The sequence below is a fragment of the Castor canadensis genome, chromosome 17, assembly GCF_047511655.1.
Source record: "Castor canadensis chromosome 17, mCasCan1.hap1v2, whole genome shotgun sequence".
Taxonomy (NCBI): Eukaryota; Metazoa; Chordata; class Mammalia; order Rodentia; family Castoridae; genus Castor; species Castor canadensis.
The window spans coordinates 22,753,067-22,777,485 of NC_133402.1; the positions used below are offsets into that span (position 1 = coordinate 22,753,067).

At 37.4% G+C, this 24,419-nt stretch overlaps 1 protein-coding gene across 1 annotated transcript in view; it reads right to left on the reverse strand.

The window, feature by feature from the left end:
* The window catches only part of LOC109675442 (phospholipid-transporting ATPase ABCA3-like), a 147,176-nt gene that overhangs the window by 31,788 nt on the left and 90,969 nt on the right, over nt 1–24,419 (reverse strand). Inside the window, exons 11-13 of the mRNA XM_074059960.1 lie at nt 20,906–21,200; nt 15,855–16,101; nt 15,519–15,727 (exon numbers count right to left, since the gene is read on the reverse strand). Of these exons, the coding sequence (XP_073916061.1) occupies nt 15,519–15,727; nt 15,855–16,101; nt 20,906–21,200 (751 nt within the window). The remainder of the gene's footprint in view (nt 1–15,518; nt 15,728–15,854; nt 16,102–20,905; nt 21,201–24,419) is intronic.

The window sequence follows — 24,419 nt, forward strand, 5'->3', positions numbered from 1 at the left end:
GGTAAAGGATACTATGAGGTAAGTCAAGGTGGGCACTAAGAAAACAGCAATACCTGTCTTCATTAGATCATAGACTATTTATTACTATGCATTTTTCTCATTTTTAAAACCTTAGAAGATAAGCCTAAAGTGAACTACTTCTAGCATATTCCAATGAGCACAATAATGACCCTTGTTTTTTTCTCTTTAAAACAATTTTTACCTTCCCCCCCATGATCAAAATCAAAGTAATTATGTCTGCATTAAGACAAACTGAATTTTCTTAGAAAAAATGACCTTAGAAGCAGGCTATTTCTCCAAAGATTTTCCCCATGGCTGCCCACGTCACCTTCTATATTCAGACTGCCTTCCATTCTCTCTTCTGAGCTTTTACCCAACTCAGTAACTCAGGGCTCTCCTTCCGTAATTCTTTATTCCATCTGAGAAGTGGATTGGGAGTACACAAATTTAGAGTATTCTAGATTAGGACAAGGGGAAGTATTAGACGTATTAAAAGAATTTTCCAGAAATCTGCATACTAATTGGTAATTACAACTTCTCCAAAGATAAGAAGTTGCACTTTTTGAATAATGACATAATTATTTACCAGGACCACTGGTAAATGCAAAGAAGGACAAAACTAAGAATGGCCTCTATTAGAATCCAGTATGGTTCTTGGAAATAGTTTATATTCAAGTAAAAGTGTCTAAAGGTCATATACGAAGAGAATCAGTGATCATAGGTGAGACAACCTAACAGCTGTAATTATAGTTGGTTCTTCCCCTTCAAACCAAGAGGACTAAAATTATGAAAATAAATATACTCAGAAAGAAGTTGTGGGTCATTTAGAGGCACCTTTGTTTCAAGGCTTAGAAGAATCTATTTCAAAGAAAATTTAAATCTTTAGGGCAAATGAAGAGACATATTTTGTTGTTAGATAGGATATGACTCAATGTAGTAAAAATGTAAAGTTTCCTAAATTTAAATAAAATTAGCAAAAGGATTTATTTGGCAGCACTAAGATTTGAATTTGGGGCTTCATGTTTGCTAGGCAGGCACTCTTACTGCTTGAACCATTCTGCCAGTCCCAAAGGATTTTTGTTTTGAAATAAGATTAAGCTGATTTGAAAGTTTACATTCAAATAAAAAATGTCAAGATAAATAGGAAATTTCACAGGAGATTAATTGAGGAGTGGAGTTGTGTTAGTCTATAAATTACTATAAAAGTGCCATAATTAAAACAAATTGGTGCAAAGTGACAAATTACAAACATACCAGTAAACAGAATAAGCAATATAAAATAGAAGCATATTGTTAGTTAGACAATAGTTTGCTATTTAATAAAGAAAACCCAGAAACATTAGTTTGTTACCTAAAATTCAATTTCTTTCTTCTTCTTCTTCTTTTTTTTTTGATGGGACTGGGGTTTGAACTCAGGGTATTGCACTCTCAAAGGAGATACTCTACTGCTTGAGCCACATATCCAGTCCATTTTTGCTCTGGTTATTTTAGAAATAGGGTCCTTGCAAACTATTTGCCCAGATTGGCCTTGAACCACAATCCTCCCAATTTCAGCCTCCCATGTGGCTAGAATTACAGGTGTGAGCCACTGGCACACAGCTAAAAATTAAGTTTCTGATTTAGGGGATATAGAAAATGATAAGGCTAGTAAAGTAAGCTGCGCCTGAGGCATTATGGCCTGACGAGGGAAAGCTCCCTGAGACTTTCTAGAAGTTAGCTGTACAATAAGAATACATATTTTGAGGCATTCCTACAAATCAATATTGATCAGCTGTCCACCCCTTGGTAAGGCCAATAGTTTTATCATTCACTAGAATTTAAATTAATCCAAAGACAAGCTGTCATCTACCCTCCCCAAGGTATATTTGCAATGGCTAGAGAAGCTGATGTCAGAATAGTATCCTTAGAAGAAATTACAAATATGAGAGCAGAAATAAGTTCAAAGCACATTGTCTATGATTTTTTTTTGTTTATTCATATGTGCACATGTTTGGGCCATTTCTCCCCTCAACCCCCACCCCCTCCCACTCTTTTCTGCCCCTCCCTCTCCCCCCCACCCCCTCGCTTCCAGGCAGAAACTGTTCTGCCCTTATCTCTAATTTTGTTGAAGAGAGTATAAACAATAATAAGAAAAACAAAGCATTTTTGCTAGTTGAGATAAGGATAGCTATACAGGGAGATTCCTAGCATTGCTTCCATGTACAAATGTGTTACATTCTAAGTTGATTCTTCTCAAACTGACCTTTTCTCTAGTTTCTGATCCCCTTCTATTGATCTCTGTTGCTTTACAGTTTCTGCATTAGTTCCTCTGCATTGAGGACATCAAATACTATCATGGTTTTTGGGTTTCTTACCTATCCGCATACCTCCTGTGTGTGCTCTTGTATTATCATGTGACCAAAGTCCAATCACATTGCTGTGTTTGCCCTAGATCTAAAGTCTGCATATGAGGGAGAACATACAATTTTTGGTCTTCTGAGCCTGGCTAACTTCGCTCAGAATGATGTTCTCCAGTTCCATCCATTTACTTGCAAAAGATAAGACTTCATTCTTCTTCATGGCTGAGTAGAATTCCATTATGTATAAATACCACATTTTCTTAATCCCTTCGTCAGTAGTGGGGCATCTTGGCTGTTTCCATAACTTGGCTATTGTGAATAGTGCTGCAATAAACATGGGTATGCAGGTGCCTCTGGAGTAACCTGTGTCACATTCCTTTGGTTATATCCCGAAGAGTGGTACTGCCAGATCATATGGCAGATCTATGTTTAGATTTTTAAGAAGCCAACAGATTGTTGGATCATCCTTTTTAATTCAGTTTGTCAAATAGATCAAAAGATGGGGAAATTAAGTCTGTTAATACTCAGTATTAGTATTGATAAGCATGTGGTGATTCCTGTCATTTAGTTGTCTTAGTTGTTTAAGGGTTTAATTGTGTGCAGCTAAATCAATGTTACTCTCTACTTTCTTGCCTTTTCTTTTCCTGTGGGGTTAGGTACTGCCTGTCCTCTCATGGTTTTGTTTCTTTCACTTTCTGTGTGCAGAATTCCTTGAAGAATCTTTTGTAGTGGTGGCTTTGTGGTCACATATTGTTTTAGTTTCTGCTTATCATGGAAGACTTTTATTGCTCCATCTATTTTGAATGGTAGTTTTGCTGGGTAGAGTATCCTAGGGTTGAAGTTACTTTCATTCAGTGCCCGGAATATCTCACCTCATGCTCTTCTTGCTTTTAAGGTTTCTGTTGAGAAATCTGCTGTGATTTTGATGGGTTTACCTTTGTATGGTATTTTTTCTTCTCTCTTACAGCCTTCAATATTCTTTCTCTAGTCTCTATGCTTGTTGTTTTAATGATAATATGTTGTGGGGTAGTTCTATTTTGTTCAAGTCTGTTTGGTGTCCTGGAGGCTTCCTGTACCTGAATGGGCATAGTTTTCTCTAGATTTGGGAAATTTTCTGTTATTATTTTATTGAATATCTTACAAATTCCTTTTGCTTGCACCTCTTCTCTTTCTTCAATGCTCATTATTCTCAGGTTTGGTCTTTTGATGGAGTGAGTTCTTGCATATTCCTTTCACAGGTCTTGAGTTGTTTGACCAATAGCTCTTCAGTTTTTCCTTTAATTACCATTTCATCTTCGAGTTCTGAGATTCTGTCTTCTGCTTGTTCTAGTCTGCTGGAATGGCCTTCCATTTTGTTTTGTATTTCTGTTTCCTTCTTTTCTCAGAGGTTTTCCATATCATGGGTCACTTTTTCTTTAATATTGTCAATTTTCAGCCTTAATTCATTTATCTCTCGTTATTGTTTTCTTTCTTTTTTTTTTTACTTTGGTGTTTATTCAGGGCTTCTATGATTTTTTTTATTTGTTCTTTTATTTGTTGCTTTCTCATATTCTTTATTTTTGTTGTCTTGGAATTTCTTGAGTGTCTCCTGTACATTTTGGTTGACCATATCTAGTATCATCTCTATGAAATTCTCATTGATTACTTGCAGGAGTTCTTCTTTTAGGATGTTCTTGTGAGCTTCATTCGGTTCCTTGGTATAGTTTATCTTTGTTTTGTTGGAGTCTGAATCTGGGTAACCATTTTCTTCATTTCCCTCTGGTTCCTGTACTAATTTATTATTGGAAGGAGAATGGTTTCCATCCTTTTTTCATCTTCCCATCATTCCACTTGGTGCTGTTACTGTCCCTGTACTGTGTGTAATTTAGAATTAGCTAGCTTACAATAGTAAAAGTAATGAGATCTAGAATGGAAGAGTAAGAGGAAAAAGAAAGCAAAGAAAGAAAAGAAAACAGAAAAAAAATTGAAAACCAAAGAAATTAACAGAGATGGTGTACTAACCAACAGTGAACTAAACAAGCATTTAGAGAGAAACACAAAGAAGAAAAAAGAAGAGAGAAAAAAATCCCAGGTTTAGGTGCAATGAAGTTTCATCTTAGTAGTTCTGGTGTTACTCCTTCAGCATGTAGTCCTGGTGTTGGTATTTGGGTAGTAGCTCTGTCGTTGTCTCACCTGTTGGTCTGCATCTCCCAGGCAGGTTTAGGAGCCAGCATCTGGCGGCATGGGATCCCTCCTGGTTTCTTAGTGTAACATGGTGTGGAGAAGCTTTGTGTGGGCTGGGGGTTCGGGGTATCAGAGTTTTGCTTCTTCTTGATGGTTTTTCTTGTCAAATGTGGCTCCGGTGTCTCAGCAAGATTTTTGCTTTAAGGAATTCACGTTATCTGCTTCCTCCCTCTAGTTGCCACCTTGGATCCTCTCCTCTATGATGATTTTGAATATATAAAAGACAGTGGGGTTTTAGAATAACTCCAGGAGTTTGACTCTGTACTAGCTGGGTAAAATTAGGTAACTTCTCTGAGCCTTAGTTTCCTTGCTTATAAACACGATGAATTAGAGTCACATCTGATTTTTGTGGTATTTGAATGGTATAACACATTAAAAATGAAAAGTACCTTTTCTTATAGCAAATTGTCTATTAACCAGGGGTTGATGGCTTAATGTGCCAGTCAATTTTAGAGACCCACAGAAAGAATAAAACCTTGGCATGGAGAAGAAAAGTTTCAGAGGTTGTGCAATTGATTCCAATGCTGCTCTCCCCACCTCTGTGAATATATATATATTTACAATGGCTAGAAGTTGATGTCAGAGTAAGAGTAATATCCTTAAAAAAATGTTACCTTCTCTTTCCCCCCACTAATTCTCCCAGCCATGTCCCATTATTATTATATATTTTATATATTAAATTAATAAAATAATATTATTTAGGTCTAGGTTCTGCTGCATGAAAATATGCAATATTTGGCCTTTTAAGCTTGCTTATCTCACATCATGATCTCAGGTTTCATTCATTTCCTGCAAATGACATAATTTCATTTTTCTTTGAATAATACTCCATTGTATTCAGTTGTTGGGCAACTATGCCAATTCCACAGCTTGGGTACTGTGAATAGTGTTGCAATAAACATGAGTGTTTAGGTTTCTCTCTTGTATGTTGATTTATACTTCTTTTGATGTATGCTGAAGAGTGGTACAGCAGAGTCATAAGATAGGTCTATTTTATTTTTGGTGAACCTCCATACTGGTTTTTATAGCAGTTTCATGATTTTACATTCCCACTAACATCATATGAGGGTTCCTTTTTCCCTGCATCCTCCCAGCATTTACTGTTGTTTGTTTTCTTCATGATAGCCATTCTGACTTGAATGAAATAAATCTCAGTGTAGTTTTGATTTGCATTTCCTTTATGGCTAAGAATATCAAACATTTCTTCATGTACTTTTTAGCCATTTGTACTTATTTTGAGAACTGTATGTTTGACCCTTGTTCCTTCCTATTATTGCTTATACTCTCTCTACAACAAAATTAGAAATAAGGGCAAAATAGTTTCTGCTGGGTATTGAGGGGGAGGAGAGGGAGGGGGCGGAGTGAGTGGTAAGGGAGGGGGTAGGGGCAGTGGGGAGAAATGAACCAATCCTTGTATGCACATATGAATAATAAAAGAAAAATGAAAAAAAAAAAAGAACTGTATGTTTGATTCATTTGCTCATTAATTGGATTATTTGTTGTTTTGCTATTTAATTTTGAACTCTTTTTATACTCTGGATATTAATATTTTATCTGATGAATAGCTGGCAAAGATTTTTCTCCCATTCTGTGGACTATCTCTTGAGTCTGGCAATTGTTTCCATTGGTGAGCAGAAGCTTTTTCATTTGTTGTAGTCCCAGCCAACTAAAAAACTATTTGCCTATTCTTGAATTGTCAAGCCTTTTCCTGTAACAGTTTCAAAGCTTTAGGTCTTATATTAATTTGATCCATTTTGGGTTGATTTTTGTACAGGGTGAGAGGTAGCAGTTTAGTTTCATCCATCTATATGCAAATATCCAGTTTTATCCATCTACATGCAAATATCCAATTTTTCCAATATCATTTGTTGAAGACTCTGTATTTTTTCCAACATGCATTTTTGGCTCCTTTGTCAAAAATGATATGGCCATACCAGTATGGGTTTATTTCTAGGTCTTCTATTAAGTTCCATTTGTCTTTATGTCTGTCTTTGTACCAATACCAAACTGTTTTTGTTACTATGGCTTTGTAGTACAACTGAAGTCCAGTATTGTCCAGCTCTTTTTTTTTTCCCTAAGGATTACTTTTGCTGTTTGGGGTCTTTTGTATTTCCATATGAATTTTAGGATTGATTTTTTTTGTAGTTTTGCAAAGAATAACATTGGGATTTTGAAGGGAATTTTGATGAATCTGTAGAGCTTTTGGTAGTATAGCCATTTTTACAAAATTAATTGTAATATTCCATGAACATGAGAAGTTTTTCTGTCTTCTGATGACTTCTTGAATTTCTTTCTTTCCAGTCTAGGAGTTTTTGGGTTGAGTTTTTATGGTCTTTTAAATACAGTATTATATCTTCTGAAACAGGGAAAATTTGACTTTTTCCTATTCAAATCACTCTTATTTAATTCTCTCTTGCTTTATTGCTCTGATTAGGAATTCTAGTACTTTACTGAATGAGAGTGGGGATAATGGACACACTTGTCTTGTTTCTGATTTAATGGGAAATGATTTCAGTTTTTCGTTATTTAGTGTGAGGTTGTCTATAGGTTTTTCATATATAATATAGCCTTTATTATGTTGAAGCATGTTCCTTCTATTCCTGATTGCTTCTATTCCTGTTTTATTATGAAAGGATGTTGAATTTTGTCAAAGGTTTTTTTCTGCATTTATTGAGATGATCATGTGGTTTTTGTCCTTAATTATGTTTACATGCTGCATTATGTTTATTAATGTATATTTTGAGCCATTCTTGCATTCCTGGAATAAAACCAACTTGATCTTTTTTTGTGTGTTGTTGAGTTCAGTTTGCGAGCATTTCAATGAGGCTTTTTGCATTTCTGTTCGTCAAAGAAATTGGTGTATAATTTTCTTTTTTTGTTGTCTGTATCTAGTTTGGTATCAAGTTAATACCTGCTTCATAGAATGAATTTGGCAGTGTTTCTTTCTATCTGATGGAATAGTTGGAGGAACACTAGTGTTCTTCCTTAAGAATGTGTAGAATTCAGAAGTGAATTAATCACGTCCTAGGTTATTTGTTGGAAGTCTTCATTACTTCTTCAATTTCATTACTTTGTTCTCAATCTGTTTAAGTGGCTCATATCTTCTTGCTTCAACCTTGGCAGGTCAAATGCATCTAGAAATTTATCCACTTTTTCTAGATTTCCCAGTTATTAGAATATAAGTTTTCAAAGTATTCTCTAATGATCCTTTGACTTTCATTGTTGTTATGATATACCTTTTTATCTCTAATTTTATTAATTTGGGTCTTTGTCCTCCTTTTGGTTAGTTTGGTGAAGAGTTTATTAATCTAATCTTTTCAAAGAAACGACTTTTGTTTCATTACTTCCTTATATTTATTTTTAGTCTCCATTTTATTAATTTATGCTCTCATCTTTATTATTCTTTCCACCTCCTATTTTTGGGGTTATTTATTTGATATTTCTTCTTTTTATAAATTTTTATTAGGAAATATTCATTATATGTAGAGAAATTCCTATTAGACTTATATTGTATATTATTTACATTGCCCCCATCATCTCTTCTCCTCAGCCCTCTCCCACCCCACTTAAAGCAATTGCAAGAGGGTATTTAACTGTTTCAAATAGGTGTTTGAAGTTCATCAACCATATACCATCACCTTAATTTCCTTCCTTCACCCTCTCCCTTGCTCCATCCACACACACTGTGCCTATTTTTCAGTCTTGATTTTCATTATTAATATTTAAGTTGACATTCAAAGGAGTGTCTCAATGTATGTCCTCTGTGGGTGTGCTTTACTTTGGTAGTTCAATCCCTTTGAATAATCTCCTTTACCCTTGTAACCTCCCTCCCCCCATTTTTCAAGTTTTCAATATACATCCTTATATCCTTTACCTTTACATCTTATGGTATGCAATATTACTGATGCTCTATTGTTCTCTTTTTCTTTCCCTCTTTCCCTGAGTTCTGTAGAGTAGTTCCACTGTTACAAACATGTTCCACATCTGAGTTTGTATATGATCATGCTTGTTTTTTTATATATATTTGTCTTTGGATCTATCTCCCCCATATGAAGGAAAACATGTGTCTTTCATGTTTTTGATCCCTTCACTTAGCATGATTTCCTCCAATTGCATCCATTGACCTTCATTTACCCATATCATTATTCCTTGCAGCTGAGTAATACTCCATTGTGTATATGTACCACAATTTTATGATCCATTCATCAGTTGTAGGGCATCTGTGTTGTTTGCAGAGCTTGGCTATTACAAATACTGCTGTGATGATCATCAGTGTACAGGTGTCTCTACTGTATCCTGTCATGTTCTTTTGGGTAGAGGCCCAGGAGTGGTATCACTGGATCATATGGCAGTTCTATCTCTAGTTTTTTGAGAAAAAACATAGTGGTTGTACTAACTTGCATTCCCACCAGCAGGTTATAAGGGTTCCTGTTTTGCCACATCCTCACCAGCATTTATTGTTATTGCCCTTGATTATGGCCATTTTAACTGGGGTGAGATGAAATCTAAGTGTAGTTTGGATTTGCATCTCTTTTATAGCCAGGGATTTTAACACTTCTTTGTATATTTACTGACCATTTGTACCTCTCCCTTTGAGAATTCCCTGTTTAATCCATGCGCCCATTTCTTCATTGGGGTGTTGATTCTTTGGGGCCTGAGTTTTTTGAGTTCCCTATAGATTCTGGATATTAGTCCCTTATCAAATGAGTAGCTGGCAAAGATTTTCTCCCATTCTGTGGGCTGTCTCTTGAGTCTGGTGACTGTTTCCTTTGCTGTGTAGAAGCTCTTTAGTTTGATGTAGTCCCATTTGTTCATTGTTTCTCTTAGATGCTGAGCCTTTTGAGTTTTGTTTAGGAACTCGTTCCCTATTTGTTTAGGAATCTGTTCCAGTGTATTTCTTACTGCTTCTTGAAGTTGTTTCAGGCCTTATATCAAGATCTTTGCTTCACCCAATAAAGAAATGGGCAAGTGAACTAAACAGAACTTTCTCAAAAGAAATTCAAATGGCCAAAAAAACACATGAAAAAATGCTCACCATCTCTAGCAATAAAGGAAATGCAAATTAAAACCACACTAAGATTCCACCTCACCCCTGTTAGAATAGCTATCGTCAGCAACACCACCAACAACACGTGTTGGTGAGGATGCGGTGAAAAAGGAACCCTCTTACACTGTTGGTGGGAATGTAGACTAGTACAACCACTCTGGAAAAAAATTTGGAGGCTACTTAAAAAGCTAGACATCGATCTACCATTTGATCCAGCAATACCACTCTTGGGGATATACCCAAAAGACTGTGACACAGGTTACTCCAGAGGCACCTGCACACCCATGCTTATTGCGGCACTATTCACAATAGCCAAGTTATGGAAACAGCAAAGATGCCCCACCACTGACGAATGGACTAAGAAAATGTGGTATCTATACACAATGGAATTTTATGCAGCCATGAAGAAGAACAAAATGTTATCATTTGCTGGTAAATGGATGGAATTGGAGAACAGCATTCTGAGTGAGGTTAGCCTGGCCCAAAAGACCAAAAATTGTATGTTCTCCCTCATATGTGGACATTAGATCAAGGGCAAACACAACAATGGGATTAGACTATGAGCACATGATAAAAGCGAGAGCACACAAGGGAGGGGTGAGGATAGGTAAGACACCTAAAAAACTAGCTAGCATTTGTTGCCCTTAATTCAGAGAAACTAAAGCAGAAACCTTAAAAGCAACTGAGGCCAATAAGAAAAGGGGACCAGGAACTAGAGAAAAGGTTAGATCAAAAAGAATTAACCTAGAAGGTAACACACACGCACAGGAAATTAATGTGAGTCAACTCCCTGTATAGCTATCCTTATCTCAACCAGCAAAAACCCTTGTCCCTTCCTATTATTGCTTATACTCTTTCTACAACAAAATTAGAAATAAGGGCAAAATAGTTTCTGCTGGGTATTGAGGGGGGGAGGGGGAGGGGGCGGAATGGGTGGTAAGGGAGGGGGTGGGGGCAGGGGGGAGAAATGAACCAAGCCTTGTATGTACATATGAATAATAAAAGAAAAAGGAACAACAAAGAAAAAGATCTTTGGTTCACTTTGAGTTGATTTTGGTACAGGGGGAAAGACAAGATTTAGTTTGTCTTATACATGTGGATATCTAGTTTTCCCAGCAGCATTTGTTGAAGAGGATTGTCTTTTCTCCACTGTGTGTTTTGCATTCCTTTGTCAAAGATCAGTTGGCTATAAGATGTGTGGATTTATGTCTGGATCTTCTATTCAGATCCATTGGTCATGCTGTCTGTTTTTATGCAAATACTATGCTGTTTTTATGGTTATGGCTCTGAAGTATAGTTTGAAGTCAGGTATTGTGATGCCTCCAGCATTGGACTTTTTGCTCAGAATTGCTTTGGGTATTTGAGGCCTTTTGTTTTCCATATATATTTCACAACTGAATTTTTCTATTTCTGTGTAGAATGTCATTGGAATTTTGATAGGGATTGCATTGAACATGTAGATTGCTTTTGGTATTATGGCCATTTTCACAATGTTGATTCTACTGATCCAGGAGCATGGGAAGTCTTTCCATCTTCTGATGTCTTCTTTGATTTCTCTCTTCAGTAGTTTATAGTTTGATGTAGGTGCTAATAGATATAAACTTTCCTCTTAGCATTGTCTTTGCCATATCCCTAAGGTTCTGGTAAGTTGTATTTTCATTTGCATTGGAATTTTGTCCCCCTCCCCTTCTTTTTCAATGACACACTGGTTATGTAAGAATGTATTATTTAGTCTCCATGTTTGAATATTTTCTACAGTTTCTTTTGCAGCCAATTTCTACCTTTATTTCATTGTGATCTGATAAAATACAGAGTGTTACTTTAGTTTGCTTATATTTGTTAAGACTTGTTTTATGTCCTAAAAAATGACCCATTTTGGAGAAAGCTTCATGGGCTGCTGAAAATGTACATTGTATAACTGGTGGATGAAATGTTTTTTAAATGTGTGTTAAGTCCATTTGGTCTATAGTATCACTTAATTCTGAAGTTTCTATATTGATTTTTTTGGTCTGAATGACATATCTATTTGTGAGAGTAGGGATAGTGAATCTCCCACTATTATTGTGTTGGAATCTATCTGTGCTTTTTAAGTCAAGTAGTGTGTGTTTAGTGAAATCGAATGTGCCAGTGTCCAGTGCATATATGTTATCTTTTCTTGACTGACTGTTTCTTTTGTTAATATGAATTGACCTTCTTTGTCTCTTCTGACTAATTCTGCCTTGGAGTCTGTTTTATCACATATGAGTATAGCTACTCCTATCTGCTTTTGGTATCTATTTGCTTGGAAAATCTCTTCTATCATTTCATCCTAAGCCAGTGTATGTTTTTGTCAGTAAGATGCATTTTGTATAGACAACAAATGGCCAGGGCTTGTTTTTAATCAATCCCACAATTTTATACCTTCTGATTGGAGAATTGAGACCATTAACATTTAGTGTTATCATTGGAAGTTATGTAGTATTTCCTGTCAATTTTCTGTTGTGATGTTTGCTTCCTTCCAAATCCTTATTTACAAATCTATTCATAAACTGTTCTTTATTCTTTCCTATAATTTCCTGTTTTCACTTACCTTCCTCTTCTGTGTTTAAGATTCCTTTAATTATCTTCTGCAGTGCAGGTTTAGTGGGCATGGATTCCTTTAGTTTTTGTTTATTGTGGGAGGTTTTTATTCTCCTTTAATTATAAAAGGTAGCCTTACTGGATACAGTAATCTCAGTTGACAGTTATTTTCTTTCAGGGCTTGGTATCTATCATTCCATGACCTCCCTTCACTTGATGAGTTCCCTCTTTATGTATCTTGTTTCTCTTTTGCAGCTTTCAATATTCCTTCTTTGTTCTGTATATTTAGTATTTAACTGTAATATGTGTACATGTATTTATTTTCTCATTTTGCCTATTTGGTTTTCTGAAAGCCTCATATAATTGGGATTACTTTCTGTTTCTCAAGATTGGGGAGGTTTTCCACCATTATTTTATTGGATACATTTTCTGTGCCTTTAGCTTGTATCTCTTTTCCTTCTTCTACACACGATTTGTAGGTTTGATCTTTTGATGGTGTCCCAGAAGTATTGCATGTTGTCTTTTCTTAGTATTTTTTGTCTTTGTCTGATTGATCTAATTTCTCTACTTTATCTCTCTATCTATAGACATATATATATATATACATATATATATATGTATATATATATATATATTCAACTTGTTCCATTCTATTAGCAAGACTTTCAACTGAGTTTTTAATTTAGGTTATTGAGCTTTTCATTTACAGGATTTTAATTTGATTTTTTTTTCAGGATCTCTCTACCTTCAGTGAATTCTTCTTTCATATCCTGCATTGTCTTTCTTAATTCATTCGGTTGTATATTTGGATTCTCTTTGAGTTTATTTAGCTGTTTATTAATATCCTACACACATTTAGGTGTTTATACATGTCCTTTTTAATTTTGTTGATCATCTTATCATTGTTTGCTTGAGTTTATTGTTTCAAATTTCACCCACTTCAGTATCTTTCAAGTTCTTTATTATAGAATTGTTGACTTTTGAAGGAGAAATGTTACCTTGTTTTTCCATATCAGAAATATGTTTCTATGTTGGGATTTATGCATACAGACCAAGATTTTTATTAGAGGTTTTAATCCTCTTTTTTCTTGCAGATGGAGTTTCACAAGACTTGGTAATTGGCTGGGTTGTGGTATAGAAGCAACCACATTTGATAGACACCCACCAGAAAATAGCCATCCCTAATAAAGAACAATCACTGCCTCTGCTTCATTATCTTTAGAGGTATCAAGGAGAAAAGATGATACTTTGTGAACAAGGAAGATATCAGTTAATAAGAGTGGAAATGGGAAGGATAGTGGGGGGATAATGAACAGTAGAAGATGTGTGCCGAAAGGAGAAGTGGCTGACATTAACTTACGGGGATATTGAGAAAGCAGAATGAGATAGAAAAAATCTTGCTGAAGTTGTATTGTGAAGGACAGGAGAAAGAGAAAAGAAGAAAAACAAACAAAATTGATACGGCAATCTAACCACCACTACAAGTACAGGGAAAAAGAAGGATTGTAGTCACTGCAGAGAGTGGAGAAAACTACTGCAACTGTAGATGGAAAACAAACTGGGGAGGGAGACAAGAGTGGGATGGAGAATATTTAAAGATTCAATATTTAAAGTTGGTTGGTGTGGCTCTCAGATGATTGCCAAAAAAAAAAAAAAAAAAAAAGGAAGAAAAATCAGAACTAAAAAGAAACCAAGAAAAGACTATCAAAAACACCCAAATCAAACATACAAAAATAAATTAAGACAGTGCAAAAGGCCAGTATTTTCTTGGTTGCTTTTTTGGTTTTTTTTCCCTAAAGTCAAATTGGTTAGTCCAGTAGCAGTAGTCTGGTCAGAGGCTTAGCTAGTCCCCACTCATTTCCCACTTAAGATGTGGTGTCTTCTGTCTCCCAGACCCCTGCCAATTCAGTCTCTTGGTCTCTAGACAGTACCCGTTGGTTCCTGGGTCAAATACTGCTGTATTGTGCTCTGCTGAGATATTCTAGATGGAGTTGTGACTAGTATCTGCATTCTGCTAGTCCTCATGACCCTATCTTTTGTATCATAGGGGTTTCTGTGAAGCATTTGGTATGCTCTCCTTGGTTTCCATCATACGCTGGCCTGCTGCATCAGAGCTCATAAACCTGCAACTTCAGTCGCCTAGCTCTCTCCCTTGTGCTTTCAGTCTGTGAGGAGTCATCCACAGATCTGTGCCTGCCCATGCCTGCCAGCAAGCTCATGGGTTGTTGATGGAATCAAATCTGTGCCAGCAGCATTGAGTTCCTTAGCAGTTCTACAGGGAGGTTGGTGTGAGAATAGTTGTTCAATAAGGATGAGAGATGCTGGGTGATACCACTCTGCCACCATCTTGCTTGCCATCCACTGAGAATTTTTTCAGTTTGTCTTTTACAATAGCAATTAGCATGCTCTTTCAGAATGATCTTATGTTTTGGTGGTACTAGGATTTGAACTTGAGACCTCATGTCTGCTGTCATTTGAGTCATGCACCCAGTCCTTTTTTTGCTTTAGTTATTTTTTGGAGAGGGTCTTCATTTTTGCCCAGAGCCAGCCTCAGACTGCAGCCCTCCTACCTATACTTCCTCATAGCAGGAATTACAGGTGGGTTCCACCTTGCCTAGCTTGTTTGTTAAGATGGAATCTTGCTAATTTTTGCCCTGAACCATATTCCTCCCAATCTCTGCCTCCCAAAATAGCTGGGATTACAGGCATGTGCAACCACACTGAGCCCTAATTTAAAAAGTTATTTTAAGTTTTTTTCAGTACTGGGGTTTAAAATCAGGAACTTGTGCTTGCTTGACAAATACTCTAGCGTTTAAGCCACATCACAAGCTCTTTTCCTTCAGTTATTTTTCAAATAGTCTCTCATGTTTTTACCCAGGGTCAGCTATGGACCATGATCCTCCTATCTACATTTCCTTCATAGTTGGGATTACAGGTATGTGATACCACGCCTGGTTTATTTATGGAAGTTGGCTAACTCTTTGCCTGGGCTGGCTTTGAAACATGGTCTCTGCCTCCCTAGTAGCCTGGACTCCCTAGTAGCTTGGATTACTGGCATGTGTCACTACATCTGACCTTCTATTTTCACTTTTGTGACTACTGCAAAACAGTGAACTATTTGAGGGCTGAGACAATGTCTTATGCATATTTATATCTCCAGTACCTTCTGTATAAAAAGCAAACTTACCTCTTTTACCAACATTTCCATAATGAGGTCTCTACATTATATTCCCTGGCATAAGTCATGTAGTTTCAAATTATTTGACAACTTTAATTTTAGGACACAGTGGAGAAAGAATTTATATAGGCAATCAAAGAACAATGACTCTTGATAAAATCTCAGCTGACACTCACCAGTAGTAAGCAGCAGGGAACAAAGAAGCAGATGAGGTCCCATAACAAAGCAGAGAGCCAGTATGTAAGCACATAGACTCCACTCAGAAACTGGATGTGCTTCGCTTTGCTGATTCTTTCAGTCACTGTCAGGAGACAAAAGCTACCGACTACAACAGAAATGCCAAAAGCCAAACATTGTACTATTTGCAGTCCATTTATAGGCCTACAGAGATGAAATAAAAGATAAAAGATGAAATACAGATATACAGTGCTGATTTCAGCAGCTATTTTCAAATGTATATGGCCAAATAGCAGGGAAATAGCTTAAAACTCAATTTCAGTATACATATACTGGACTGGAACCATACACGAAGCGAGGCAGAGGCTTGTTGGAGGCTGTAATGGAAGCAGTGGGGCCAGAGAGTGACATAAAAAGAATGTTGTCTAACACCGCCAGTGATGTTGCAGCTGAGTGGTACACCTCATTATTGAACAAAATAGTAAACACTGTTTTGTTTTTCTTGACCTCAATGGAAAGTGCAATAATGCAGAACTCACGACACTCTTTACTTTCAAGTATGTAATTAATTACATTACCTAGAATAAGAAAGAAATTCATCAATGAGTCAACATATAATACAACTTCTAGTACTTATATTGGAGAGGAAGGATCAAAAAAAATTTTTTTTGCTGTTTTATCATTTCTCTTTTCAACCTCCACCAATGGCTATTTTAAACCTTTACCTTTCTTGTCAGGAATTCTATCCCACCACTAATTCTTACAATAAATCTCACTATTTAAGGTACAAACTGAGAAAATATTAAGTATTTTTCTTGTCTAAAGTAAACATGGTTCTTTTAAAATTGTTTTGGCTAGTTTAGTTCATTTGTATTTCTATACAATTTTTGGGATCAGCCTGTCAGTTTCTGCAAAAATGCCTGCTGGAATTTTATCAGGATTACATTGAATATGTATTTGGGAAGAACTGCTACTCTAGTAAGTCAGTAGTCCTAATACATGACATGGAATGTCTTCCACTTACATATAATTAATTTAATTTCCCTTGGAAACATTTTGTAATTTTCAATGATACAAATCTTTTCCTTCTTTAATTAAATTTACCCCTAAGTACTTTATTCTTTTTGATACCATTTTGAGTTTTGGAATGTGTTTTCTTCCCCATATATGCCCATTACATATAAGTAGGATTTTTTAAAAAGAAATCAAGTGTGAAAACTTCTGCATTTTGATTAAGAGATGTCCACTCCATTTATGTTTAATGTAATTATTGAGATGGTGGGATTTATATATTCCATTTTACTATTTATTTTCCATATGTCTTAACTCCTTTTTTGTTTCTCTGGTTTTCAACTACTGCCTTTTATGAGGTAAATATAACTGTGCTATTAAAGTTTGTGGTTGTTTCTTGATTTATTTAATATTTTTTATTTTTTGATAGTACTGGTGTTTGAACACGTGTGCTTGCTAGACAAGCTCTCTACTACTTGAACCATAACTCCAGCCTTTGTTGCTTTAGCTATTTTTCTTATAGAGTTTCATGCTTTTGCCCTGAGCTGGCCTCAGACCACAATCTTCCTACCTCTGCCTCCCATGTAGCTAGGATTACAAGTGTGTGCCACTATGCTCAGTTTGTTTGCTGAGATAGGGTCTACTAACTTTTTTTACCCAGGCTGGCTTCAAACTATTATCCTTCTATTTCCATCTCCCAAGCTGGAATTATAGGTGAGAGCTGTCATGCCTGGCTATTTTAAATTATTTTCTCAGTGGTTCTTCTGGTATTTACAATATAAATCCTAATTTAAAACAATATACAGCCATCCTTACTCTTATGTTTACCTCTGTAATAATCTTTGCCAGTGTGATTCTAATTCTTTATACAGATCAGACTTATTGTCCAGTGATCTATGAGCTAGAGCTCTTTTTACTTTAGTTTTCAGATAGGGTCTCACACTTTGGCCCAAGGTCAGCCTTGGACCATGATCCTACTACCTACAGCTTCTTGGGTAGATGGGATTACAGATGTGAGCCACTGTACCTGACCTTTCCTTTTACATTTTACTATAGACAGCAAAGAGGAACTAGGACATGACTTGAACCCTTTGCTTAGAAATCTCCTCAGCTAAATATCCAACTTCATCACTTACAATAAGTTCCATAAAACAGAATACAATTTGGTTAAGTTCTTTGATTCTTTATAACAAGGATCAACTTTCCTCCAATTCTCAATAATGAGTTCCTCATTTCCATCTGAAATTTTACCATGTCATCCTTTGTGCTTTTACTTCTGCCAGTATTATGTTCATGATAATATACTTCGAAGATAAAAGTTTTCTTTAAAGATTTCTTAGTTTCTGGATTAGTACTCACCAGAATCATCTTTAATATTTGTATTTCTGCCAACAGTCTCTTCAAGACTATCTAGATTGCATCTAACATTTACCTCAAAACTCTCCGAGCCTCCCTCCATTACCTAGTTCCAAAATCATTATCATATTTTTTTGGTATTTGTTATAGCAGCACCCACTTCCTGTTACCAAAATCTTGTCTTTGTTTTCTAAGGCTGCCACAAGATTGGATGGCTTAAGCAACAGAAGGTTATTTACTCATAGACTAGAAGCTAGAAGTCTGAGGTAAAGTGACAGTTGGGTTGGTTTCTTCTGAGGCCTCTCCTTGGCTTTTCTGTGGCTGTCTTCTCTGTGTGTCTTCACATGGTCTTCCCTCTGTGTATTAATGTCTATGTCTAATTTCTTCTTTTTATAAGAACAACAGATACATTAGATTAGGGCCTACCTTAATGACTTCATTTTAAATTAAATTACATTTGCAAAACCTTATTTCCAATACAATCACATTCTGAGATATTAAGAGTTAGGACTTCAATGTGTGTATGTGTGTGTACAATTCAGTCATTAACTCTTCCTGCTCTTTTTGTTGTTGTTGAAAAGTGGATGTTTCTGATAAATATTGTAGTGATTCTAAAATATTAACTACTCTGCCCTGTATGACTGTTGTTATTGTTCTATTAAAAATGCTGTTCCTCATTTGTTTATTAACTTAAGTGGATCAATTCTATAGTCTCCCCAGTGAACAGCTACTGATTTCTCTGAAAGACTTAAAATCTGGATTTTATTTTTATACCTGGCTCCGAGAACTCAACTCTTCATCCGTATAATTTAGTAATCACCAAAAGAATTTCCTGAATGCCCTGAGTCAGTAAGTGTTCCACCATTTGCCAAGTTAACCTGTATATGAAGGCATATCTTCAAATTTCAGGAACTTTACAAGTCAGTTTCAACTTCTACTTCCTCTTATACAAGTCTTCCACATCAACCAGAGGTGAGTGACTGAGTATACAACTTCCGTAGGTCATTTTTGGTGATGCACACCACCATTCTACCTTATATACCCTCTGCAACAACAGATCTTTTCAAAGTTCACTGTAGTTATCTAGTTCTCTAGGTATGCTTTTTAAATTTTGGCCAGGCTTTTATTTGGCCCAAATGAAACCACAGCTTCAGCTAGCTGTAATCATTATGCTGTCAGATTGCTGTTGATTTTAGTAATACCCTGGGAGAGGTGTTTTTATTTTATTTTTTCCAAATCCAGTAGTAACAATGCTGTAGGAATGGAGTTTTCCAGGAATTGGTAGTTGATAGTGCTCTAGGGATGGGGCTTTTAACAGAGCTCCAAAAGGTCTGTTCTTTCTGCTAATTGCAAGGCTACTGGTTTTTCATGATTATCATACCACTGAGCCAGGGAAGGAGGGTGATAGTGTAACAGGTACTTAGAAATTGCTTTTGCTGAAGAGCACTGACTCCTCCTTACTCTTGTTCATGAACTAACTAAAAGAAGAAGAAAAGTTTGGCATCTTTGTTTCTATTTCTATCTTTGAGTCATTCACCTTGCAGCCACCACGGAGTTGAGGAAGGACAGCACTAATCAATAACATCTTTGTAATAAGGGATAGAAAGATAGAGGAAACTGCCTTCAAGAATAGGAACAGCAGAGCCTTTGCTGGAAAGACCACCTGCCAGGTACCAATGATTTACTTGTCTTGGACAGATTACTCCCACCAAGTGATGACAGTGATAACTTTTCTGGAACCCCTGGATAATGATTCACCATGCCATACTTTGACCAGGGCTCTTTAAATAATTTTGCCTCCCTTTTGCTCATGCACCAAATTTGTTCTCTATTGAAACCTAAGGCTCATGTTTGTACCCCAAAGCTGGGTTGAAGTTCTTACTTTGCCTCTTCTGGCAGCATGCCTGTGCCATGTAATAAACCTTCTTTTTCTGCCCTTCACCATTACTTGTCTCATTTGGTGTATTGGGGTGAGTGGAACCCCTGGAGTTTGGGCATGGAGGCTACAACTCTGGTTTCAGTAGGAGTGGTTCTAAATTAGAATGCTAAATTTTCCTTGAACAGACACATTCTTGTTTTTTTGTTTCTGGTTAATTTCCAGTGCTCTAAAATTTTTGATATAAAAATATTTTTTATAAGTATTTTTGTTGCTTTCATGGGAAAATGGGTGAATTTCCACCTTAACAAAAGTTCAAATCCTCTGGCCATTAGGTGTTGGGATCATTATGCAAAGAGATAACAAGCTGGTTTTTTTTTCTTTGTGAACTGGGGTTTGAACTTAGCACTTCATGCTTGAAAAGCAGGCACTCCACTATTCAAGATACATCTCCAGTCCATTTTGCTCTAGTTGTTTTGGAGATGGGGTCTTGTGAACTATTTGCTTGGGCTGACCTTGAACCACAGTCCTCCATATCTTAGCTTCCCAAGTAGCTAGGATTATAGACATGAGCCACCAGTGCCTGGCAAAAGGGCTTTTTTTTTTTTTTTAGCATTAACAAAGATAAGGCAGAGAACGTATTTGGTATGTTTCTTACTGAAGACAAATATTGATCAAATTAAGTACAGTTATCTACAGTACCTTCAAAAACTTAATTCTGAAGAGTCAATCTTAGTAACTCTTCAGCTACTTGTTTTAGAATGGTCAATATAATAAAGGATGGCTTTTAGAAACTGGAACCAACATCTGTGAGTGCTCAGAGAGACCTAACTGTATTCTGGTCAGAATGAAAGTTCTAATGCTGAATTGCACAAAAATACATTATTTTCATCTTTTTCCCTTCCCTCTGAAAGATGATAAAATTAGCTGAAAGACCACCTACAGCAAATTAATGATTAACTTTTGTGGCCATTTGTCTTGAACTGTAGATTTTTGCATCTGATTTAGCTTTCTCTCTGATACTGGGAATTAATAGGAAAAGAAAGAAATGAGCAGCTAAATAGCATAGTATTTTCTTTGCAAGTTGCAAAAATAAATCTTCATATAGTTACAGTCTCCTTTTTTCCTATGGGTCTTACCTTTCACTTCCCGTAGTTCTTGATTCCTAGGCTTTAGGAAAACCTCAAGGTTCTTTATGAGATTCAAAACCAAATCAGAATTCCCTGAAATTGAGTAAGGCACAATGGTTCGACCATAGTGACGCAAATCCATTTCCCTTACGGGCACATCACCATCGAAATTCTGAGCTATTAAGAGATAGGTAGTGACAACTACAATTACTATTATCTGTAGCAACATCAACTTCCAGTGGCGCCAGCTGAATAGTGCCCTTTTTATAAACATAGAACAAAATTGCTGGAGGTAAAGTGGAAACTAAAAGAGGAGAGAAAAATAGTATTACAATGTTTACTGATCCAAGAGGATATTCATGCTGCAATTCACTAATTAAATGCTTCAAAATTTTATGGCAGAATATATATATGCATAAAATACAACACAAATGCATGTTTTGATATGACCCTAATAAAACAACAAGATGGCTAATAATTACATAAGGTATTAATGAAAGGATTAAGATCTGGCTTCTACATATTCTAAAATCTTAAGATGACTTTCTTAACATGCTATAGTATTTCTGATAAGAAAATCAAAATTGTTAACCTTTCATTTTGGTTAATATTAAACCATAATTTTTCTATTTTCTTCATTTGAAAACATACCATAAAACTATAATATTTCAACTAATTTTAATACACATACTGTAGTACCTAGAAAATGTCCTTAATTTGATAAACATATATCTTATGAATACAATTATCATATCTCTTTGGTCTTGTCAGAACTGAACAAAAGTAGACCTATAATGAGAACTTTTCAAAGGGATACTGACAAATAATAATGGTGAGAGTAGCAGCTGTGATCTTTATCAAGAACTGATTTCTCCTACATCAAAAAATTAGTGCAGTTGTAGTGTGGCAGGAAGGTAGGGTGGGGGAAGGGAGATAAAGAGAGACAATGAGGAAGATAATGAGAAATAATGGATGCAACAATAAAACAAACAAAAACAGATTTGAGGAATGTGAGACCAGATAAGGGTCACCTCGCCCCAGAGGTTAAATTAGCCAATGAAATAGTATGTAACCATGTATGGGACAAGCTGTATCCCCCATTTCTGTAACCCACTCTAAATGGTATATAAGGAAAGCCCCCTTTGTTCTCAGGGCTCAGCCTTGGATGTGATTCGCTGCTGGCCTGCTTAATAAACTTGCTTCCCAAAAGCTTTGGTGCCCTATCTCTCTGTCTGAGACTTCCTACACTTCTGGGGGCTCAGTCTGGGATTTGGAGGGCAGTGTTTTAACCTCCTTGTTGCCAGCTCAGTGTCCCCAAACCACCAGAAGGGCCACCCTTGCCAGACGCCACTGGATGTGTTGATCTGAGGGGAGGGAGGCTCTCTCCCAGTGAACTGAGGAGGCAAGTTTTGGCCATGCAAAGGAATCCAGAAAGGTTTGGGAACCAACTTGAGAGCCCAGTTCATCAGACTGGTAAGAACCCAGGTTTGAATTTAGGCCTGCTTTAGGAGGCAGAAGGGTGAAACCATGTCTCTCAGGTTCAGGAGTGGGATGGAAGTACTGTACTGTGTGAGTGTGTTAAAGTGAGAGCCTGAGATGCAGCCCAGCTACGAAGCGAGTGCAGAGTCATATGGGAAACTCATATGGTCTACGGTGATCCCCAACAGGGTCTCCAGCCTCACTATGGCTAAGAGACGCCTAAATCCCCATGAGGGGAGCATCTGGAGATGGACAAAGTGAGTGGTATTATTTGTTTTCTCCTGTGTGCCAGAAAGGAGGACCCCTTACCTCCTCTCCACAACCTTCATATGACCCTTCCATTTCTGTCTGTCTGGACATATGGCAACAGGAGGAATGGGAGGAGGTCAGAGTAAGAACACCCTCCTGGGGTGCATACTTAAGAACTTTAAAAAGGGATTTAATGGAGATTATTTAGGACCTTCTGTGAAATAGACTGGCCTGCTTTTGGAGTAGGATGGCCCTTGGAAGGGTCATTAGATAATGTCATAGTCAATAGTTTTTGAAGTGGTTATAGGGGAGCTTGGACACTCAGATCAGTTTCTTTATATTGACTGCTGGCAACATGCAGTCTTCAGTTGGCTCACATGGCTAAAGCCCCACCTATAGGAAGCATGTACAGTCGTGGTAGCCAGGGTGGCAGCAGCTTCCAAGTTCAGGGAAAAATGTAAAAAGCCAGAGAAAACCACGTTAGCAGGGAAACCTGAGGATTCCATGCCCCCTTATCTGCTACTGTATCCACCTTTGCCACTGCCTTCCACCCCTTTACCTCTACCCTTGGAAGGAGAAGCAGCATCAGATGGGGGTACCCCAGAAGCAAATATGCCTACAAGGCCAGGCCGAGGAGTCTTTGAAACTGCAACAACCCCCACCTTCCTAAGGCCCCATGAATCTCCTGCTCACTCTGAGCCCACCAGTCCTCACTCTGCAGCTCCTTGTGAGACTGGCCCCTAAGTTCAACCAGGAACATTTGAACAGTCCCAATATGGATCTAGCCTCCCTCCCCGCTGAGACCCACCACCCTGCAGATGCCCCTGAGAGAGGTCCAGGGCCCAATATATTATGACTAGCATGGTCAGATACAAGGAAGAAGGCAGACATTTGTCTACCATCCTTTTACCACACAGACCTCCTAAATTGGAAGCACCATACCCCTCCTTCATAGAAAAGCCTCAGGCTCTGATTGACCTAATGCCGTCCATCATCCAAACTCATAAGCCCACCTGGACAATCTCCTGACAGCTTCTTCTGACTCTAATATAGAGGAGTGATGTCGTATAATCTTGGTGGCTCTAAAGTGGCTGGAAGATCATGCCCCTGTGGGTACTTTAAATGCCCAAGCCTATGCTCAGGGCCAGTTCCCCAAGGAGGACACCCATTGGGACCCTAATGATGACTGAGATTACCAGCGGCTTGAGCGGTATCAGGAGGCATATGAAGGATGGAAGAAAAAGGCCGTGAACGTGAGTAAGACAACAGATGAGAGCCCCAGCCAGTTTTATGAGCATCTATCTGAGGCCTTCCACTTGTACACCCCTTTTGAGCCAGAGGATGATTAATGCAGCATTTGTTAGCCAAGCACAGGGGCACATAAGGCAAAAATTACAAAAGCTTGAGGAGTCTGCTGGTATGAATGCCAGAGGCTTCTGGAGGTGGCCACAAAAGTCTTTGTCAATCAAGATCAGGAGGCCAGATGGGAGGCCAATAGAAAGATGAAAAGGAAGGTGGACCTCCTTGCTGCTGCTCTTGCTGAACAGTCAGATGGGCTCCAGCATTGAGGCCATGGCAGAAGAGGAGGCAATCCCCATGGATGGCAGTCAGTGCCCCCAGAATGGCCTCACCTTAGAGAGGAACTAAGGTGGGACCAGTATGCCTGTTGTCATCAGGAAGGACACTGGAAAAATGAATGTCTCCAACAGTTCAGGGACCCCCAGAGGGCCTCCCAGACCAGAGGTAGAGGCCAAGTTGTTGAAGGAAAGTATTGGCCTGCTCAGGGGAGAAGAAG